Here is a 17,785-nt window from a genome sequence, read left to right on the forward strand (position 1 = left end):
CTTTTCCCAAAGTGACCGAATAAAGTTTCACGCACACTCAGAAAATACATCAAGAGTGTGTATGTTTGGTGGGCAAGTCACACAGAGATTGTGTGTGTGTGTGTGTGTGTGTGTGTGTGTGTGTGTGTGTGTGTGTGTGTGTGTGTGTGTGTGTGAGAGCATTGACGCTAACACATGAAACAATGGCAAATGATCTATGGTCGAACCTTTTTTCATAAACCATTGATAGTAAACACAATTTGTTCAATGCCCTTTCCAGTGTAAACCTTTGAATTTGAGCGATTTGGAAGTCTTTGTATTACATCTTTTTCACTGTATTTTAAAAACACATCCAGATATTAGAACCGATCCATCTATATCTTTTTTTAAATTTTTTATCAATTGATACGTAGACAGTGTACACACATGTGCAGACCAAATCCCTCTGCAGACAAAAATCACTTCCCAGCATGAGATTTAATGAGTTTAGCCTCATTTGTCCAGTGGAGACAACTAGCATTGCTGCTGAACAGGTGTGTTTTGTTGTTAGCTACATGCTGCATTGACAGTTTGAATGACCTCCTTCCAGAGGTCATCCAATCAGCTAAGGCAGTGTGCATTATTATTATTATTACTAATGTATCAAATAAAACAAACTTATATGATTGGCCTGCTCCAAAAGACAAGTCAAAAAAACAATACAAAAGCCACTCGACAGCAACAGTAAGAAATCTATGGAAGAGTTGCAAATCTGTCTGAGTTATACATTTACAAAATATTGCAAATTTTATCGTCTATAACTTCAGCTCCAACGTAATCTCAGGTTTATATCTTAAAACAGATGACAAACAAACACTTAAACTTGGTTCACTGTTTTCAGAGATGTGGGAATTTGAAAGAATCAGGTTTGCCACTGTGTACTAACAGTGTGGTTGCACATTTGCTTGACAACTCATATAAAAAGGTTAAAAATTAAGAAATAATTCCCCAAAGTCATGTGGTTTTTATGGCACCTGTGGTATAATAGACAGCTCACTAATTAATCTCTTTACATCAGCTCACAGTATTACCTTTAAATATGTGGTTGGTTAAAAAATATATCTTTACATAAATGTTTTCTATGGTTGGAACTTAAATTCAACATTTCTTCAGTGCTCTGTACCGTCGGCCCAGTGTTGTCTCGTCCAGTGCCTTCTACTATTGTTGCTTTTCATATTGCTCACCTGTGAAGAAAACAGTACATGTTACTAACAGCATGTTGTAATGGAAGTGCTCAACATATAAAAGCAACATAAGCGTGTTTACATAGACATTTTTGGAGTATCCCCATTATGGCTGTAAACTGTAAACATCAGATCTCTGTTTTGAGAAACTCTGACTGAAACCTGAATACTGTGGCATGTAATACATGTCATGTCTGTCATGAGGGCAAGTGTTTCATCCGATTCATGTTTTGTAGTCAGTAAAACAAAAGATATGATGATGAACACTGTGATGATGATCTAACTGCTAGGATGAGAGTGAACGTCTGACACCTGTAATGTAGAGGATATTTTTTATTCAGATGACAAAGGCAAGAGAGACAGCAGAGAGGCAAATGTTCTGGTAAACGAACAAAACAGGGTTCATAAATGGTTTATCCTCGACTGCTGAGGTAACTTTGTGGGTACAGAAATGACAGAGAGTCGCTGAAATGTCGATTTATTCATTTATTCATTTATGACCACAAGAGACGAAGAGTCTGCAGCTATGCTACTGGCTTTGAGGGGCGGCGCAAAGCCAACATGCTAACAATGGTAACTCAAGCATGTTCCCGTTCATCAGGTATAATGTTCCCCAACTTAGTTTAGCGTGTTAGCATGCTAACATTTGCTGAGGTCAAAGCTGAGGATGATAGGGATGTCATTAGTTATGCAGGTATTTGCTATAAACCAAAGTATTGGACACATAAACATTTTTGCCCAATGATGGCGCTAAATGAAATGTCAGAGGAGTTGAGTTTTTACAATGAATCCTCTGGGGACCATGAACTCACCAGTCATCTGGACAAACACAGTCACTGCTGCAGCGTCACCTGTACCACAGTAAGAACACCACCAAAACACACACACAGCAGGTTAGAATAAGTATGGACAAGGAGTAATTTAATAATTCAGAACTCACAATATGCCACCTTCTCTCTCCACTACGATCTTTGAAAGCTAGAACGCACCATGCACGCTTTGTCTGGTTCCTGCCTGTGCTTCATTAGCTCCTCCAACGTGAGCTCGTCCTCCAGCTGCTGCTCCAGATCGTTCTCAAAGTTCTCCGCCTCTGCAGCGCCGGCTCTCCTATAACAGATAACTGGCAGTATAAAACAAGACACAAGATCGGACCTGAAAACCGGAGGTATATGAAGGTGTTTCAGGTCAAATCCTACAGTATATCTGATAAGTACCTTGTTTTATATGTGAAGAAGGGATCTGAAGAGTTTGTGGCAAATAGGTCACCACGTCCAAAGTCTGAATCCACAGTGCTCTCAGTCTCACTTCCGCCCTCTGTGTAAGAAAAAAAGCTGTTGTATAAAAGATCAGAAAACAAAACACAAAACACTTTTTTTTCATTCATTTTTACCTGAATTGAGTTCCTTAACCAGTGATGACATTGTGTTGGTGATGGAGTCAGCAGCAATGAGTAGGTCATTTCTCAAATTTCTCCTTGGACCTTTGAAACACACAAATACATTAATTTTGAAATGTGATTACATGCAGCTTCCAACCATACACCATATCCATAAGCAAATGCTCCTGTCTTTGACTGTGTTACCCTGAGCGAAGGCCTCCTGAACATCCCCTCCCACGCCCATGAGTGAGTCCTGAGGTGTGTGAGTCGGGGTCGTGCCGGCAGAGTCCGAGTGGATTGGTGTGGGGATCGGCCGGCTGATGGTGTGGCTGGGGGAAGAGCGTGGAGAGCCGGGACCCTGAGTCTGCAACACATACGGACCGTTTCAGTGTTGGGATTGTTAACAGAGAAACCCATGCTGTAATGGCACGACTGTAAATAGAATATAATCTAATGAGGATCAAAAGGTTTCTTATCAAAGCAAACCTTCCACGAGCAATGCAACAAATAACTACTTTCATTTTGAGAAATCACAGCAAAGAATCTTAATTCAAACTCCAAACATCTACAAGTCAGCAGAGACACTCATTTGTCCTAAAAAGTTCACCACAAATAGCTTTATAAGTAACCAACATTACACACATGCTAGAAATGTACGGTATGTGGAGTCGTTAAGCTGCACAATACTCAACATGCTGTTAAAACAGATTCTTCTCTCTAATAGCTTTATTTTCTTTTCCTCCCACAGACCAAACCACAAGTTGGTGCTGTCTGTTGAACACCTTGTATCTCTAAATTCCAGATAAACTGAAGAATCACAGTATGTTCACCTCTTTAGTCTTTAAAAAAAATGAAGCTCAGATTTTGTAGATACAAAGTTTTCACCCGACAACAGAAAATGTATTTATTTCAAACATGCATGCGATCATTTTGGATCCAAGTGTAGTGTCAGTCTCTTTTTTGCTTCACAGTTTTCACACTTACGGCTTGTTTCCGTTCCTCCTCCAGCTGAAAAACAATATTTTATGGCTCATGAAACAACAACCACATTACGTTGAGTATTTCTAAAAGAAAATCCAATCGGTGTTTCCTCCAGGACGTGACAAGCATGTGGCTTCCTCATGCAAGTTTAATGGATTAACATTGATCCTTTTAGCCTAATTAGATTGATATCCTCCCCACTTAAGCCAGTATAGTAAGCAGTTTATGTAGGCTTTGAGGAACTCCTGTCTTGTTGACTGCAGAAGATGTTCTGGCACTAAAGGTTATCCTCCTCAGAGGGGGGTAGACATGCTGTCTTGTAAGGTGTGATGGAGCATAATCCCAGCCTCAGTATCCTGTTCTTAACTCGCCTGTCTGGACTCTTATTTGGCAGCATGAGATAGCTTAATATAACATGGCTAATCAGGTGCATTAGTGACATTTAGTCACTTTTAGATGATCCAAATGTGAACAGAAACACAGCATGCTGTCACTCACAAATTGACGGACAGGACTAACTAGATAATACATTTTCCTGATGCTGTTAAAGGTTTGTTTACATCTACAAATATTGGAGTAAAACAGGCCAGTATATTTTCAGGTGAGAAACGCACAAAAGCATATTTCAAAAAAGGACACAACAGGGCGTGACTGTTAAAGATGTGCGCCCTCTAATGGACATGTTGGGTAATTGCTCACACGTTTCCTCATCTGCAAAGTGCAGTGTTTGCTTTACATGAGCTGGAGTGATCACTCACAGCTGGGAGATATTGTTCTACACGGGAAACTCATCATCTGGCCATATTGCTGACCACCTGCCTCAAAATAATAAAACAAAAAAAAATACAAGCTACAGTACACATGTCCATGTAGTCTTATATAAACATGCAAACTTCAGCTGCAACAGAACTGATTCTGGCCAAGAAGCAAACTTCAAACAAAATTACCACAACCTCATTGTTCCCCACAGGAAACAGACTGTGTGTTCGCTCAGTGATCATGAAGGCGCCTGAACTGTGTTCTGTGTTTGAGCACTGTGAAGTCAAAGAGATGAAAGGCGCGTCTGTAGTACCTTGAGAAGCATCATTAGCTGCTCCAGCTGCACCATGAGTTCCCTGCGACTCTCCTGCAGAGTCGACATTCTTTGTTCAAGCTCATCTTTGCGTTGCCTAACAGAGGAAACAAGTTGTACAACGTGATGATACCATAATGTTATGTCAATAGCAAAATGGGGGGGGGGGGGGGGGATCTGTAGACCCTAACATATGCTGTTCATTTATTTAGGAAAAAAGCAATTACAATATGTACATTCTGTTGCAGCCTAAGCAAAAGTGTATAAAAGTGTTATAAATGTCTGCAGGATTAAAGCAGGCATAGTTACCTGAGAAGTCGTAGCTCAGCCAGCAGAGTGGGGTTCTGCTGACCCTTGTCAGGTGGTGGCTGGGAGGCCTCCTCATGCTGAAGGCGCAGCCGCTGGATTTCCTGCAGGATTTCTCTGTGACAGGCACAAACATATGCAATTACAAGATCAAGAAAATGATGGTTTGTACATAAAATACGGTAAAGCCAAACCTGATGATGCTTAAATCTAAAAAACAAAATTGGCCACTTGGGGGCAGCGAAAACAAGTTGTGAACACAACATTTTATCACCTTGGTTTTTTGCACATTCAGCAGATAGAGAGCAATATTAGCTTGTGTATGTAATGAATGAATGTAAGTCCAATATTCACTCTCTTTCAGCTTTTTTTGGTCCTGAGGGAAATATCTGACTCTTTAGCTGCTAAACACTCCACCATGTTCACCTGCTAGTTGTTCACTTTGCGGTTTGGTGCTGGGCAGGTTAGTAGGTTTCTAAAAAAGAAACAGCTGTCTGCTGCTGACAAAAACTATTCTATGAGAGCAGCGGACCAAAACAGTAAAGTTGCAGGCTGGAAAACTAAAACAATGAGGTGAAAGAGGCTATAGACCCTTTTTCACAATGTATATTTTGACTTGTCACAGTAGAAAAAGCACAAGTGTCAACTAATAACATAAGCAATGGCATGACAGTGAGAATATGAAGCTCTGTAGAGCTGAGGGTTAAATGTAGAGTCGGGTGATAACTCGGGTCTGCAAAAGTCTGCAAAACTGCTTTTTTTGTCTTACCCTATTTTAAGCAATTTGTAGGGCAGTTTGAATTTGAAATATGCTATGGAAATAACTCAACTTGCCTTGCATGATCCGACATTCATAGGCCTATATTCTATACAGCACACATGCAGGTAGTTACCTCCTTAATACTTAATATTTAGTAAGGATCATCCTTGGCTAAAAATTCAAATAATAATAATGGTAGGTTTCAGTAATGATGCTTTTTGTCAGACCAGGAATCCCTTTATTCTCAAGATGAATTTTCTTGAGAAGAGACAAACAGAAAAGAACTGAACGGTATCACCAAAGCAGTCATCCCTGACCTGTTTTTACTCTCGAGCTCGGCAATGAGCTGCCGCTGCTGTTTGTTGGCATCCAGAGAGCAGGGGAGGTCTGTGGGGACCCGCTGCTGCTGAGCCTGTCGGTGAAACCAAGCAAGAGACATCAACACGTGAGCCGGCTTTACCTCTGGATGATGTCATCCACTACTTTATCTCATATCTCACAGGGGGAACAAAACAGTCAAGTCACCAGCCATCCATCAAGACCTGATCAGAACATAAACAGGCATACAGGTCTGGTTAGAAGTGATCACCACCTTCATCATCTTAACAAGTACTGAAACCCCTGAAGGTAGGGTAGCAGCGAACATTAAACTGTCTTCTCTTTAGGCAGTGGACACAGATGAAAGATGCCATGTTACTATGCAATAAATATCTCTCTCTATATATATATATATATATATATATATATATATATATATATATATATCTCACCGCAGCATCAGCAGCCAGTCTAGCAGCATAGCGGGCGATGAGACTGTGCTCTTCATCTTGATGGTTACTGCTCTCCAGCAAACTGATCAAGAGGAAAATAGAGATGGGAGTCACAACATGAAACAGTTACTATACAGCTACGTACATATAAACTATGCAGGGGAAAAAATGCCAAAAAATACAAGAAAGTTTAGTTTGTTCAGGAGTCAGATTAGTTCTCTGGCAGGAAAGCTTCATACAATTTACAGCCGAGGCCCTGCGTAATCATGCTAAGCTTCTTATGTAAAACCACAAAAGCAGGAATGAAGTTGGGTTATTATATAAAAGTGGAGGTGAAGTAATCATTCGCTTTGTATTTAAAGGCCACAAAGGTTACTTACAATACAGTCTGGTCTCTGATACCATAAAAAAAAAAGGTTATGTATTTGCAAGCACACATACAGTAAAAGCACTCAGGAGGATGTGAGGGGGGTTCGACAGAGCTGCTAATATAATACAGATAGCCAACATGATGGATGACAGGGCAACCAGCATTAAAACACACACACACACACACACACACACACACACACACACACACACACACACACAAGCATATTAGTGCACACATACAAAGAAAATACAGGCATCCCTAGTTTTATGTTGCTTGTAAGAAAGGAAATAAGCAATAATGCTAAAAAGAGGAGACAATATGCCATACGCTTTTGTGTTTGTTTTTTCTGGGCTAAACACACCAAACTCATTTTAGAGATAAACTTATAAGGAGGCAGCCAAATCTGAGGAAAACAGCAGCTAAAAGCGTTTAAAGCATTTGGCACCAATTAACTAACTAATCTGCTTTAAGCATTTGGAGTTCAGTTTCAACATGACAAATGTGACTGTTTGGCCTTTTTTCTTTTACAAAGTTCAGTCAAAGACAATGATGTGTTAATTTTATGATTGAGACAAGTGTTGAACTTAATATTATGTAGTCATGTGTCTACTTACAAGGTCTTTTGAGGACTCAAATATGAAAAATTTAGTTTCATATTGGAATCAGATCAAATCTCTACCGTTCTCTTGGTAGAAATAAACTCTGATACCATTTTGGATACAAATCAGTCAGAAACAACTATTGCTGCTGAATAACAATAATGCCTTGACAGATGTGTCAAAGGTCGAAGTGACCAGTCTGTAAAACTGACAGCATGCAGCGTTAAGGCTGCAACACACTCAGAATAAGGTCGGGTTAGGGGAAGGACTGCGAGGTGGCAGTTCAGCAGAGCACATAGTTTCCACTGGTGTTTGGCAAACACAGCACCACACCAACTAACCATGTTTTGGGGTTGTTTTGGAGTAGATTCACATAGAGGGCAATCAGAGCATGTTCGTCAGCAAGCCTATCGGCAACATCGAGGTTGTAGTTCAACCTGGAACAATGTAGGGTTTCACAAAACATAAAAAATTACATTACTCAGGTGACAACAGAGGGACGGGGGACGAGAGGGGAGAGGAAGCAGAGAGAGAAAAGGAGAGAACGCCACAAAGGAAAGGAGGAGGAGGAGAGTGGCTGAAAAGCAGCCATTCATGGCTGGCTAGAGAGAAACAAGGCCATATTATGTTTGGGAGAAACACCACTGATGAAGGCTAGGAGCACGATTAAGGACATGCCCAGCAAAAAAAAAAAAAAGACTCTCCAAGCTACATGCACTGTTTACACTCTACAAGCATCAATCACTCAGTGCTCTATTATTAAAACTACTGAAAGTCATTATTTTTGACTCAAACAATCTACCCCCCAAGATATGTCAAGCATGCGCAGTCTTTTTGAGGTACCTACATTTATAGAGGCTTTCCACCTGCATCACAAACTCCTACAGCAACCATTCCTTCTGCCATTGTGGAGGGTCGATGCAGAATTGCCATAAAATGTCTCAAAACAACAACAGCAAAGAAATGCATAGCCAATCCTTCCAGAAATTTCAAAACAATTAGAATAAATAAATGCATATTGTCTTGATCGTCTTGTTTCCAACTTGAGGTTAAACTGAAACTAATTATTTGCTTCTTTAATCTTGAACTTTAAAGCATTTCAAGTTGTAGTCAGTTAACCTGAAAATTTGCCTTTTTGGTTTGTTAACCAGCAAGCTGACAAATCATTAAGCTAATTTACCAAAGCAACTAAATCAATAAACCCCCCCCCCAAAAAAAACATTTAAGTACCAGCTACTGCATAAGATATTGACCTTATATTGATGGCTACTAAACACACTAGCAACAAGCTAATGTTTAGCAGAGTTGAAATGATCAGCTAAACATTATTAGCTTGTTGTTAACACGTGTCAAGCGACATTATGAGGTCAGTATGCAGTTTGGCTGGCAGTTGAATGTTCACAGTTACTTAACAAATTTTCAGTGTATTTCAATATAAAAATATTGGTTGATGCAGCTTTAACAGAAAGTCTGCATTACAAACTGGGGGCATGGCATTTGAAGAAGCTTATTGTGTTGTATTACGGAAAGTGTAGGGTTCTGGGTCTCTCAAGTCCTCCAACTGGACGTGCAACACTAATTCGTAGGACTGCCCCTTTAACTGCACATTCCAGCTGTTTAGAGTCAAAACTCTGAGCAAAAGCTAGCCAGTCAACCTCCAGAGGGCACATCACCTGAAAGCCCCGTATTATATGATGTCTCAGCCTGTGCAAACATTAACCGCAATGTCAGATGCTCTGACATGCACATCGAGAATAACCTAAAGAACGCCACTCACTCATCACATCTGTATGTTTTCTATAAACCCGAGTTATGAAAGGGAGTAGTGTTCCCTAAAGAAACATCGAGTGCAGGTGCAGAGGAGCTTTACGGCCTTTTACAAGAGAAATCAGGATCAACAATACTTTTATCTCCCAAAATTACAACATAAATAGCAACTGAAAAAGCAAGTTAAACCCATTTCATCTAAACAAGTACACTTGTTCACATACATCATAAACAATGAGCCCTGGAATGTACACTATTTAACTGCTATAGCTTCAACATAGAGGCGATTGAGTGCAACATTCAAAGCGGCTCATATTAGAAACAGTTAGTATTTCCCATTTCTATGTGAATGAAAACATTGTAATAGACACTCGAAAATAATTGCCAATGATCTTTATGATGCATGCTTCATCTAGCGTCTTTGAAATAGCCCCTCGAGTGCAACAATGTAAACCCCTCTATAAGAAAACTGGTTCACTAATAGTTTCCTTAGCACGATAAGCACTCTAGTTTATGCCCCGTGATTATTAACTATTTTAGTTCACACATGCATTTGAGCTACAGAGGCATTCTCATGTGCACACCTGTGTCACTTACCCTCTCCCTTTCAACAGATGTGGAGCAGCCCCGGTCAAGGGCTTTCTTTGCTCAACATCATTATTCTTGCTGTAAGGCAAGCCATTTACATTCAGCACAAGAAACCACAAAGAAAAGAAAGAAAAAAAAAAGCACGGTGATACACAAATGTTCACGCACACACGCACATTGGAAAATAAAGGCAGTGTGGGTCACAGAGTCTACAGGGCATGGGGCCTTTAGGGAGCATGGCAAACTGAAAAGATCTGTGGTAAAAATCCAGGACATCCATTGTTGCGCTGTTGTACTCACTTTTTGGTGGAATAAGGGTTCCCTGATGTAGGCATGGAGTGGGAGAGTGAGTAGTCATTGGTGAAGTTCACTGGTCTCGGTGGCCTGGACAGGAAAAGTTGTTTTTTAATCCAAAACTGACAAGGTTGGGTTTTTTTTCATATTAAAGAGACAGCAAATGCCCCTGCCTTTTTATTTTGCCTTTCATTCTTTCAATCTTTGAATTTCCTTTTTGGCAGATGACCTCCTGTACATGTATCAGGATGTGGCAACAAAGTCAGATATGATTAGTTATGTTGGATGTGGTGAACAATGAACACATGCAATGAATGGAGGAATGAGTCAACAAAGACAGCAAGTGTTTAGAAAGAAATTAACAACAGTGACTGTCAGTACGCTAGGGTGGATGGGACTTGACAACACTGTGAATACGAAGGATTCAAATCTACAGTAACAAAAATGTACAAAGACACATTTTGGGATGTGTTAAATAATCAAAGCAAACTCACCACGTATCTCTGATGAAAGTACAGAACAAGAAAAGGAATGAAAATAAGGTATTACAATCAGCCCAGCAGTGCAGAGAAGACACTAAATGTAGAAATAATTTTGAAAAAGTAAAAAAACAACAACAAACAAACAAGACTTTTCAATAAATTTACCAAAAAATATTACTGGGTGATATTAGCTTACAACAGATATAAGGGTATCTGCATATATTTCAGCTGGTAAGTAACAAGAAATTGCAGTGCAAAATATCTTATCTTGAATATCTATATCTTGGACACACTTTTAAGGGATCCTTATAAAAGATATGTTGTATTTCTATGTGTTTGTGAAAAAACTATATCAACCAATATGTATCATTATCAGATGTTTTTACTCTCAAATACTGATATCGATATTGGCTTCAAAAATCCAGTATGGTCAGGCTCTAAAACTGACACTGAGTTCTACAAAACTAGCTGCAATAATCTGAATCCTTTTGGCTGTTTAAGGGTTATAAAATGCAGCAACTATAAAGGCCAGAACATCAATTTTTACCTTCCACTTGAAGGTAGACGAAAAAGGTAGGGGGGTGATTTTTGCACCAGAAGTAGCGTTATGTCCCTAAACGTGGTTCAGCCTTTAATAAACAGCACCAGAGTGCTACGAAGTCTGTGCTTGTGTAGGCTTTTGTTTCATTATTCATAAAACAACACAAACACATCAGTCAAGTCAAGGAAAAGGTAGCAGCAGCGTTGCAGATTACAATCATTCCCAAGGCTATAATTAAGCCTCATTGATCAGTTGACCCAAGAGATCGACTGGAATCACTTCAGACTTAGAGGCAGCAACAAGATAATTATCAGCTGAGGGATGAAATCAAACATTTCAAAAAATCTGAAATGGAAGTCGGAGGCTCTGAAAATAACACAATTTTCTGACAGAACTGGACTCCTGTGTTTCAGTTTCATAAAGAAAAAACAGCAAGAAGATGGACTTACACAATATGAGATAGGTTGAGAGGTTTCTCTGGCATTTCGGGAAACATGGGGTGAAGAGGCTCTCTGCTGGATGCACAGCTCAGTGACTTACTGAGGGCATGGGATAACTTCTTAGCAGGGGATTTCTGGGAGAAACACAGAAGTGAGCACATGAGGACGCTAATTTCTTTTCAAAACACATGGCATCATCACAGCAACACTGTCACCTCGAACATTCAGCATCCTCACACTGTGGTGAAGCAGAACGAAAATAGCCACAATGACTGGTCCAGTGCAGACACACCTCCCTTAGCCCACCCCCTCTCCTCGTCCTCCCCTCTCCTTCGCTTACCCATGACGTATACTCCTTCATTTGGTGCTGGTTGCTATGGGAACCGCTGGCATGCCCCCTCCAGAAGCAGTCCTGACAGAGCTGGTAATTATGACATTGCTGGCAGCGGTAACGGAAGCCCATCATACTCTCAGTATGGCAGTAGGAGCACTCGACCGGGTGAAAGACTGCAGGGAGGAGGGGAGGGGTCAGACGCACACAACACACACACACACACACACACGCATGCACGCAGATGGACAAACACATGCACACAAACAGCTGTGATCGCAAACCCAGATATTTTGCACATTGCCAAGAGTGGAGGATTAATTTCAATTAATTTAAGGACAGATGTGCTACTGAGTTTGTTTTGATTTGAACATTCATTTCATTTAAAACCAAATACGCACAAAGCAGTGTGACACCAGCTGTACGCTGTACATGTGTAAGCATGTAACTGTTTCTTCTGCTCACTTGGAGATGACTTGTGATGATGAGTGCATCACACATACACACAAACACACAAACACACACACAGGGTGTAAGGTCCCTATGGGTCATCTTCACTGGAGGTGTGTGTGTGTGTGTTTTCTTGTATATATGTCTGCTTGACTGATTGTGTGTGTATGTGGTGACTCAAGATTATGATGCAAAGTTGAACTTTACATCCTCCCAGCCCCTGCTAGCTTTCTCGGTTTATAAATATTCTGTGTGGTGTCTTACCGTTCTCCACGTTGGCGAGCCGATGCATGAGCGGTAACCACACCAGACACTGAGGGGGTGGGTCTGACATCAACGTATCGAGGAATGTATTGAGGGAGACCTTTTTCTGTTGACGTTCGGTGCAGAAGAGAGGTGACATTCAACAGGGAAAAATCCTCCACAACGTCAGTGCTAAAACAATCACAGATTCACTCATATTAACACTCTGTGGTTAATGACCCCTCACCTGCTGTGCAAAGCACGTTCTCGCAGCTTGTTCGGTGTAACCAAAAGAAGGTCCCTCAAAAACCGCCATTGGTAATTTGAGAACCTCCCTCAGAAATTGGTCAAACTGTGAGTGCACCATTATTCCAGCAGAATCCGATATCTGTGAAAAAATATCTGGGAACAATGCAGGGAGACATTATACGAATGAATCAAACTAATTGTCAGTTGCCACCACAGTCGGCTAATTACAGCATTACACAATACAATTATCCCACTTATTTGTGAAAACAAATCAAAGTACAGCAGTTATTCAAATCAATTGTTATGATACACCAGCAACACAGTACTCCTTTTTTTTCCTTCACGAGCCATTGCGACTGCTCCCACGGATTTTGTAGATTATGTAATAAACCCTATCCTTCAGATAATGAATAATGACTTCTCTCAGCCATGAAGAGCTGGGCCAGTACTGTTTCTTCTTTTAGGGACAATAGGCTAAGCAGACAGCGATATAGATAATAACTTTGTATTAGAAATTCCAAAGCAGTACATTCAAAACTCCATGAACTTTACAAAGACAATTAGCTGATTTATTACAGGTAAAATCAGTGATTTTCATTTAATTTTTCACAATTAAAAGTAAAATAAGGATTTGTTGTGTTGCTTACATCTCAATTTATCCAGAATTTTCCCTCCACAGATGGTTGCTAGGGCCGTCTTCACAACAAAGACAGATATCTTGCCATGGCCCTCCCTAAAAGGAGCAAATACATTTTACATTACGGTCATGGATTCTTTTAAACAGAGTTGTCAAGGCCAAGAATCCTATGAGCTTAAGTGTTCTTCTAAGAGGCAAAACCCTTAAAGGCAAACTTGAATTACATCGTCTTAAAAAATGTTTAGCTTGGCTTTTAGCATCTCTAAAAATATACACTCTACACGAGCATGTTGAGACATTATGAGGGTAAATAGTCTGTATTTCCACTCCGCTTTGGCAGACACTTCAGAGTCACATTTCACACTACATTAGCTCGCGTCAAAACCTCAGACGTGAAAGTACACAACCAGCCGTCGACTATCATGTGACGTGTTACTCACGGGTCATAGGCTGCCAGCAGGAAGTTGAGCAGCAGGCTGATGGACTGTTCCACGTTGATCTGGTGAGTGGTGGGCATGCGCTTGTTCAGCTGGTAAAAGATAGTGGACAGTACCACTTCTAGACGAGCCACTGAGAGGTCAGCGTTGAGGTCCATGGTGTTGACGCCATTCTCTCGGAAAGCCTCGATGACGTTCCAAATGTCAACCAAGTGCACTGGACAGCAAACAGGAAAACTGAATATAAAGATCGTGATGGGGAGGATTATAAGTATAGTACACATAGTACACACATCATACTCACAATTGCATTTCTTCTGCACAAATCTGAGTTTGCACGCTGTTCTGTATGTCGACAATCGTATGGAATCCAAGTCTTGAGCCCCTGAAGAAGAATTACTTGTTAATGAATGACATCGTTAATGTCAATGTCAGTTCATAGATAATGTGGAACCCTGGAGGGAGAGTGTGTGTAAGTGTTCACTATTAGATAAACAAGTAATCATATGAATAAATACATAAAAGTATATATTATAAATATTATTTTGTGAAATAACCAAATAAATATTTAAAACTCAGCTCTATATTATAAGAGTTTATAGTAGGTCATTTTTATTTTACTCCAGTCATATTTTTTCATATTTGTCCTTTTTGTCTGTTTTGATTTTATAATGCCACCTTTTCACAATGTGCAATGCATTGTGATGTGTCTATCAACAGCACACAAAAAAAATAAAGCATATTTTACTATGCATACTGACTCTGCCATTTTTCTAGTGTGAACACAAAACATACTCAAACCTTGCTTTGAATGAGTGTGTAGTATGGAAATGGGACACAGTTTCAGACTTGGCATTATGAAATGAAATAGTCATTGGGAAACATGCCGCTGTGAAATAAAAAAAGACTTAAGCTGCAATTAAGAATTGTGATGGAAAAACACTGAATCTTAAAGATGAATTGTATTATTTTATAATTGCATGTTTATTATTTATTTGTCTGCATTTATTAATATGATTTTTCACTTCATAATGTCTTATTTATTTATCTAATATTGAACACTTCTGGTTGACACTAGTGGGGACACTTGATCTTCATGATATTTGCTCTACATGAAAGTTACAGAGAAGAATTTGCCATTTTTATGGTCAGTGAGTAAAACAGCCCCGCATAGATCACGCCGAGCTACGGCCCTGAGCACTTACTCATCTCGACAAACAGTTGCCTTCTATCTGCCATGTTGTCACCGCTCCACCCGAAGTCTTCAATCATTCTGATCAAGAGGAGAAAAAATAATGTCAGAGCCGGTGAACACCTGCTTTTAACAGAAACAGTTCCAATAAAGGAATCACTGAATACGCTCTTCCTATTGCTTTCAGCTGTATTCTGTATAAAGCAACTGCTAAATTAAACTAGAACAGAGGCATCACAAAGCATTTGTTAAACTAGTGTGTATTATTAATCTTTACAACACGTAGTAGACATACTGTGATAATATTATGTCAATTTGACATCAACTCACAGTTACATCGAGTCATTTCACTTTAAATAATACATCATTACTGTTTACATATTTAAACTCTCCCCTAGGAATACTTGTGAACAGCTGTCATCAAGTAATGACGTTACATAATGTTTTAGTAGTAATTACCAAGGATAGATTACCAACCAGGCAAAGCAGGCAGATGCCCGGGGCCCCAGACCTACAAGGGGCCCAGAGGCTCCAGGTTCACTGTGTGGCAATTGGCTGGTCACTAAGCCCCACCCCCCTTAGTTACTGTTGCTATGCCTGTCAAGCTTCCTGTTCTCGCTCAGCGCATATGCAGTTAACAATGATATCAGCGGCAGATTTACCGCTCAAAATTCATAGTCATTTTTGAAACAATGGCTACATGATTTCAGACAGAGGCAGACAAAAGCAGCCTCTCATTTTTAGCCGATTTTATCAGTTGTAGCTACCTAGATAATTAAGCTAACTTTAGCTCCCAAGCATAAAGTTAGCATCCTCACCAGGTGATGATCATGTAGAAGACATGGAAATAACAGCATTATTCTTGCATTGCTGTGTGAGCTAATTTGCCCTAGCATTATGTGTGTTATAGGTAAACATAACACTATCTCAGGTAGCATTGGCTGGAGTTGCTGGAGTGTTAACTAAATCCAATAAATAGCAGGACAGAGGTACTAACGTTAGCCTACACTGTAATCCAGGACCAGCTTCTACACAGTGGACGTGCTAGTCGTGAACAGTGCTTTTCTTTAATGTAACCTATAACCGGACAACTTAATGTCGGTAGCTAATGATATGCTCCTTGGCTTTGGAAGTAAGACTGGTAAGTAAGAGGTTAGCCGGACATGCTAACGGTTCAAAACAACAGTTCAGTTCAAATCTAGCTTAAAATAATAAAGCCTTTATTATCTCAAGTTGTATTGTACTTGCATTGTGCACTTTCCTAAATAAATGTGTGCTCAATTAAACAACAAATTATTAAATACTAATAGGGGGGACAATAGGGGCCTACAGCTTATTTTACCCCAGGGCCCCATAGCAGGTTAATCCAGCCCTGGTAATTACACACTGACCTCACTTTTTTTTCAGTTTCAGTTTTTTTAAAGTACATTTGCAAATTGAATGTAGCACACTACAGTGCTTATCAGAAATGTGAGAGGCAGGGGGCACAGGAAAAACTTAAGTAAGACAAGGACAAGACTTTCAAAGGGGCAGAGCAGCAGAGAGAATGCTCACACCATGCCTCACTGCACACTGTCCGAGGCAATCTAATACACCTAGTCATGTGGTTTGTTGCCATGGCAGCGAAGATCCCAGCCGCTCCGTTCGTAAAAACATAGTGCTAGTCACCCCCCAACACAAACACACACACACACATACACACACACTACATCTCCCACTGCAGACAAGCAAAGTTTGTAGAGAAAAGTTTTTTCACTAGTAAATTATGATATAATAACGCTCGGTGGGCGAGTGGCTCGAAAACACTTTTTCTGCAAGACAATCATTCAGGCATGGTATTTCAAATTACTTTGACAGTAATTGGTAGACCCAAACATTATGCTGCAGAGACCCACAGTGTGGAAATTAGAATTCACCTAGTGTTAAAAAGCAAACAACAGCATACTTTTTTCCCCCTTTGCTATCCTTCCTCTGACTCCAGTCAGTACAGGCAGTCAATTATAGAGCTCTAGGAACCTTTGAAATCCAGTTTAAGAAGGAAATGATTAAGCTAATAAATTGACCTGGAATTAAAGAATCAAGTGCAGTATTACCTCACAACATAACAGTATGAGCTGCAACAGGAAAAATGGTAATAACTAATTACTAATGGCATGTTATCGTGACAAGACAGAACAGAACATCCACATAAGAATTCAAATGATCTGCATTTTAGGGTTTATATTATTATTATTATTATAAAGCAATGTTGCAAATGACAACCCTGTCAAAACACAAGTAATAAATGAGTGTTTCATCAGTTATAAGGCGAAGATGGATGTACCTACAACAGTAAATGGCAGTTTTAGACGTAAACCCAGCAATGTCAGGCCACTGCCGTCAGCCAGTAAATCCAATGTCATCTTGAAAGTAATGGATATGCGAGCCCATTCATCACTTACACAGTGAGTGAATGTAAAAGCATACAAATATACACTATTTTACAGATAAACATTGATATCCTTTCCATATCACAAGCAAACACATCCTGAGTGCCAGCTATGTGACCTTCTGCGGTTTGTTTTCAGTCTCGGAAATAACTAAGGTTGATACAATCTATTGCGAAAGAGCAGATATTAAACCAGCACAGCCAATACAAATTGTACGATGGTGAAGGGAACGAGATGATCAACATACCTTTCATAAAGCACCAT

The 17,785-nt window shown here is 39.9% G+C and overlaps 1 protein-coding gene across 1 annotated transcript; it reads right to left on the bottom strand.

Moving 5' to 3' along the window:
• Nucleotides 1-1,126: 1,126 nt before the first annotated feature.
• Nucleotides 1,127-17,785, bottom strand: dtna (dystrobrevin, alpha). The gene is made up of 24 exons (XM_070919311.1): nt 17,769-17,785; nt 15,106-15,173; nt 14,205-14,285; nt 13,904-14,117; nt 13,474-13,559; nt 12,825-12,979; nt 12,599-12,704; nt 11,894-12,060; nt 11,563-11,687; nt 10,585-10,593; nt 10,097-10,180; nt 9,806-9,886; nt 7,783-7,878; nt 6,470-6,551; nt 6,017-6,111; nt 4,943-5,056; nt 4,634-4,730; nt 3,565-3,588; nt 2,785-2,944; nt 2,593-2,682; nt 2,417-2,516; nt 2,192-2,309; nt 2,015-2,053; nt 1,127-1,202 (listed from the first exon to the last, which is right to left on the bottom strand). Exons 1-23 carry the CDS (start codon nt 17,783-17,785, stop codon nt 2,036-2,038), a joined length of 2,187 nt encoding a protein of 728 aa, XP_070775412.1. The 3' UTR covers nt 1,127-1,202; nt 2,015-2,035.

This window comes from Enoplosus armatus, chromosome 14, assembly GCF_043641665.1.
Source record: "Enoplosus armatus isolate fEnoArm2 chromosome 14, fEnoArm2.hap1, whole genome shotgun sequence".
In the NCBI taxonomy this organism is placed as follows: domain Eukaryota; kingdom Metazoa; phylum Chordata; class Actinopteri; order Centrarchiformes; family Enoplosidae; genus Enoplosus; species Enoplosus armatus.

Coding starts and splice junctions, on each gene's coding strand:
- dtna (XM_070919311.1), bottom strand. Junction 13,560..13,903: donor CTGCTGGCAGCCTATGACCC/GTGAGTAACACG, acceptor TGCTCCTTTTAG/GGAGGGCCATGGCAAGATAT. Junction 5,057..6,016: donor GAGCTCGAGAGTAAAAACAG/GTCAGGGATGAC, acceptor TGCCTGTCACAG/AGAAATCCTGCAGGAAATCC.